General features: G+C 34.2%; 1 protein-coding gene across 1 annotated transcript in view; it reads right to left on the reverse strand.

Moving 5' to 3' along the window:
• Nucleotides 1-271: 271 nt before the first annotated feature.
• LOC133189950 (ER degradation-enhancing alpha-mannosidase-like protein 2) overlaps nucleotides 272-5,204 on the reverse strand; it is an 11,229-nt gene continuing 6,296 nt past the window's right edge. Inside the window, exons 7-10 of the mRNA XM_061325391.1 lie at nucleotides 4,113-4,237; nucleotides 3,790-3,934; nucleotides 3,371-3,492; nucleotides 272-1,641 (exon numbers count right to left, since the gene is read on the reverse strand). Of these exons, the coding sequence (XP_061181375.1) occupies nucleotides 298-1,641; nucleotides 3,371-3,492; nucleotides 3,790-3,934; nucleotides 4,113-4,237 (1,736 nt within the window). The 3' untranslated portion in view covers nucleotides 272-297. The remainder of the gene's footprint in view (nucleotides 1,642-3,370; nucleotides 3,493-3,789; nucleotides 3,935-4,112; nucleotides 4,238-5,204) is intronic.

Here is a 5,204-nt window from a genome sequence, read left to right on the forward strand (position 1 = left end):
TCTTTTACCTGTTATTTCTGGGGCATGGTCACGACACCAAATGTAACAGCAAGGGAGAAAAATGCAATGGACTAGACCAGATTCAAACCGGGTCCCCTGAATCTCTAGTCAAATGCTCTACCAACTTAACTATCTGGTCACCTGCAATCGACTCCGCCTGACCACCGAACAATACAACGAAAATGGAAAGATATACACTAGTAGTGCATCTCATATGAAACAGTGCATTAATTCCCCAAGATTGTGAACAAAAGTAGTGGTATAGGTGAAATAAAGGTAAATAAAGTATATCATTTATTAGTCATTCTTGATTGAAAACATTTCACCTTTCACTGAAAATCGCATATGAAATGGTTGTGATTTACAAACCATCAATTCTGGTTTAGCTATATATTGTAGAGGATAATACTTAATAGTCTGATACAAATGATTTATATTGGGAGTAGAAACAGGGTCCTTTTGATAAGTGCTTCCTAAAAGGTTATATATGTTTTCTAAATTAAATAAATTACTTTGTTTTGCTGTGTTAAATTTAGTTATGTGAAACACATGCTTTGAGTTGCCCTTCTGTGTTTCACTAGTCTCTACAGTAGCTTGTCCTGTATTGTCAGTTTTTACACTCAACACAACACTTTTTGGGACTTTTCCTGGGTCTGTTCTTGAAGTCTGTTTTAAATTTGAATTTCCTTCTACTTTTGAATTAACATTTTCACTATTAATTTCTTCACTGATATTTACATTAATCAGCTGTTCAACACCTTTCTCATTCAGAGACTCTCCTGAAGATGAATCTGTACTTTCATCAAGTCTCACATTTTCATATTTTGAAGCAGCAGGTGGTGTCTGTGCTTCAGTTGGGGCCACTTGTGAGATGGGAGTTGGTGGTTCTGGTTTCATATCATTATTAGGTAAATTTTCTCTCCCTTTATTTTGTTCTGTGTTTGAGACTGGTTCTAATTTTTCTGTATTCTCAAGCTGTGTTTCTGGTTTTAATATTTCTAATTTCTCTTCCATTTCGGTGGATTTTCTCATATCCACTATTGTTTCATCCTCATTGCTAATATCTTTTGAATCCTTCAAACTTGAATCTAGTTTGGTCATCTGGGATTTGAGTAACTCTAAACTGGCTCCCAATTTTGAAAGGCTGGAATCAGGATCAGCACCTTCTGCATTCTTAAGATAACTGGTCAAAATTTCCATCACAGAATTCTCAAATCCTTTCCCTGAAGAAGAGTTTTCTGAACTCTGAGCCTCAGTTTGATAAAACTTGTCACCATGTAAATCTTGGGTAAAAGATTTCAGCTTTTTCCCTTTGAGTCTACTGTCCTCATCTTCAATATTAAACAGAGATAGTAAATCCAGACTATCATGCATCCTTTCTAGGACAACATCATCTTCCTTCTTCTGGCTGCTACAACAGTACACTGAAGCTGCATCTATAGGATGTGCTTCTGAAGTAAAGAAATATCCTCCAGCATCAACTACACATTCACCATTTGGGGTGTGTATAACCGTGCCATGACTACCATTGTTGTGGATAAAATTATCTGGATCAAACAGTAGGTATAGATATTTTGTTGTCTCTGCCAAAAAGAAACTTTCCATTCTGTTGTCAAGTTGATGAGTATTAACATTTTTCACCTGAAAAAAATTGTTGAGTTTGAAAAATCTGTATAAGCTACTAGGAAATAAACTTGGCTACAATAAAAAGCATACTAGTAATTTGTTTGTTATTATCAATTCTACACTATGTACATGTATGTGAAGAACTCTAGTTCTTGAAATCTCTCTTATTCCTTACTGTTTACTGAAGGAAGAGAATGTGAAAAAGCTTTAACTTTCAATTCAGAATTTTCTCTGATATCTTAAAAGCAAGTACAGTACAGTAAGTGTAGTTCAATGTGTATGTGTATACTTAGAATAAATATAAGAGCATTAGGGTTCTAGAATGCTCTCATTCTGTACTGATCCACAGAGGTATAATCTATTAAATCAGTCATGAATTATTGTATATCATACCATGATTGTGTAGTCATGATTATTGTATATCCTACCATGAATATGGAGATTGACATTAAGGTATTCCATCCCTAATAGCCTCAGATTCAATGAATTTGAATATGTAACAGATGTGTACATGTGGAATACGCAGTATATTTAGGCATAATTCCCATTTATTACTATTAACATGTAAGAATGGAACATGTCCTAATTTATGACCTTGACCTTTGTTGAAGAGTTATCTCCCTCTTTTTTAAAAGTAATAAAAATCAATTTTTAAAAATCTATACGGTAAAAAAATTGTTTTCAATTGTCATTCTATTTCTAATGATTTAATGCATCTTTCCACCGAAGTATTTATTGATATTATTATTATTTGAATTTTTATTTTAAAAAAATCGCTTGTCTCCATAGACTTCAATGCAATTTCTGTTTACTGTATAAGGGATTTATTTCACGGGCTGTAAATTTCACGTTTTTCTCTCCTCTGACATAATCGCGGGTTGATGAAATCGTGGAATTGGTGTAAAATAAAATTACCTCCCTTGGCTGTAGAACGACATTCATCATCGCTATGTTTTAACTTCATAAACAATACTCGGGGAGGTTTAAATAAAGTAGTTAGATTTGGTAATTAATTTACAATTAAACAAAACAGGTGCCGTTAAACGTCTTTGACTATAAACGTCGAATGACTTTCCTTATGCTATTACGATGAGTGCATGTACACCCGAAGATTTTCTTTCCGAAGGAATGGCATATCGCAACAAAAACCACTCGATGATAATAATTGTGTTAATGTACGTCGACGAAATAATATCCTTCCACATTTACAGTAAGTCCAAGAGTTATTTGAATAAATGTTTTTGAACCAAAATCTCAGGGAAAAAACTAATACTCGGGGTAATGTTAGTTACGCACGGGTAATAAGTAATCAAATCCATGATTGCTTTGATTGATCAAACATGAAGCGTTGGCTATTAAAACAGCTTTTCAACAATAAATACAGGTCATTATCTGCTGATTTAAGTTAAGTAAAGCGTAATAATAAAAGTAATTGAATGACAAGTACCACTCGTAATTACTGAATGACTACTGTACGTAAGTATACCTATCGTAGTCTATACTCACATTTCCAAAAAAAGTTTATTGAAAACTTATTCACCGTTTCTTGAATTCCCGGATTTATCAACACCGTGAATATAGCGAATATTTACACCGCGAGTTATTTTCTCCCTATACAGTAATTGATGGATATTTAAGGATAGAGAATTAGGTCCTATTAGGGATGGAAAACCTTAAGGACAACATTTAATTTCATAGATTTTGATTGTAACATGTTTTGAAATATAAACAGCAGTTTTCTTACAGTTGCATATCCACACTTGGTTTTGGTGCTGTGTTCTATGGCCTCCAACATGTCTATACCTATCTCCAATAAGTAAGGGTCTCTGGTGGCCTGGTACAGATATACAGCACTCTCTATCAGTTCTACAGAAAATATCATATTATCAGCTGACAGAATTCAAGGTTAATTCTTTTTCATGCATGTGTTAATTCCTATTTTGGCAAATTTCGAACAATTAATAATCAAAAAAATTAAAAGAATTTTTTTTTAAGAATTAAGACACAACTTTTCTGGTTGTTTTTGTCCAAAGGTATTTTATCTCCATAAGCAAATTGTTCAAGTGCAGCTTTGACAAACTTATTCAGGCACACATAAATGTTCAGTCTGATTAAAATAAATCCTCTCTTCCTTTAGTAATTAACAGTAAATATTGAGATTACCTGGTCTAAGTGGGTACCCCTCTCTCCCTGTGTGAGCCTCACTCTTCGGAATGTTATAGTACTCAGGCAGAAAACCAAACTGCCTCCAGACTTGGTGGAAGTTATGAATTGTTTTCATGGCACTGTCTATATCACCCAACAAGCTCTGTTAAATCAACAAAACTAAAAAGTCAGCTTTATGTTTCCTTACTTCTTTCTTTAAATTTTGTGTAATATTAAATAAAATTACATTACAAAACATTAATCTGTGCATAATTAGAATCACTTTTTTTTTTTTTTTTGGTCGGACCATTTGTAGAAGTGTGATTGCTTGTTTCAATTACCTGAATTCCTGGCCAGTAAGCATCTAATGAGGTAAACATAGGCAGAGTTATCCCTCCTTTGGTCATATGTGCCCACATATACCAGTCATCTCTTTTTACATGTTTTACAATTGCTTTCTCATAAACTGAAACAACAAAATATTAAACCCTTAAAATTATCATATGGCATCATTACAGTCTCCTATAGCTTAAATATGTATTTTTCTGTCAGTTATAAGGCCATTCCAAGTTTTTTCTCTGTTTAGTGTCCACCCATTTTTCAAAAACCTACCTACCTATTCGCTAAAAACACACAAGACAAAAAATAAAACACAGACTTGATAATCATAAAAATGACGTCATTCAAGGGATTTATTTCATTAATTTATTTTCCTTACAGGAAAATCTATTCTTCAACAAAATCAATGTATTAAATGCTTAAAATATACCTAATATGACATATTCTAGAAAAATATTTAGAGAAATTGAGAGAATTCAAAGATTTCGACGAGAAAAATCAATTTTAGGACTCCTGATTTTGTTTTTGTTTTTCTGATATGGAGTGTCAAAAACCAAAGCGCACGCGGACGCTAAACATAAACAAGAGGCCCATGGGCCACATCGCTCACCTGAGTAACTTTGGCCATGCTGTTCTTTACCAGATTCCCCCCCCATGTAATACCTATTGTGGCCCCGCCCTACCCCCGGGGGTCATGATTTTAACAATTTAGAATCTACACTACCCCAGGATGCTTCCACATAAGTTTCAGCTTTTCTGTCTCAGTGGTTCTTGAGAAAAAGATTTTTAAAGATTTTTCCTATATATTTCAATGTAAAACTTGGATTCCCTATTGTGGCCCCGCCCTACCCCTGGGGGTCAAGATTTTAACAATTTAGAATCTACACTACTTGAGGATGCTCCCACTTAAGTTTCAGCTTTTCTGGTCCAGTGGTTCTTGAGGAGAAGATTTTTAAAGATTTTTCCTATATATTTCAATGTAAAACTTGGAGTCCCTATTGTGGCCCCGCCCTACCCCTGGGGTCCTGATTTGAATAATTTAGAATCTTTACTACCCCAGGATGCTTCCACGTAAGTTTCAGCTTTTCTGGCCC

This window comes from Saccostrea echinata, unplaced genomic scaffold, assembly GCF_033153115.1.
Source record: "Saccostrea echinata isolate AGI-Se365-2 ecotype Australia unplaced genomic scaffold, CSIRO_AGI_Sech_v1 ptg000020l, whole genome shotgun sequence".
In the NCBI taxonomy this organism is placed as follows: Eukaryota; Metazoa; Mollusca; class Bivalvia; order Ostreida; family Ostreidae; genus Saccostrea; species Saccostrea echinata.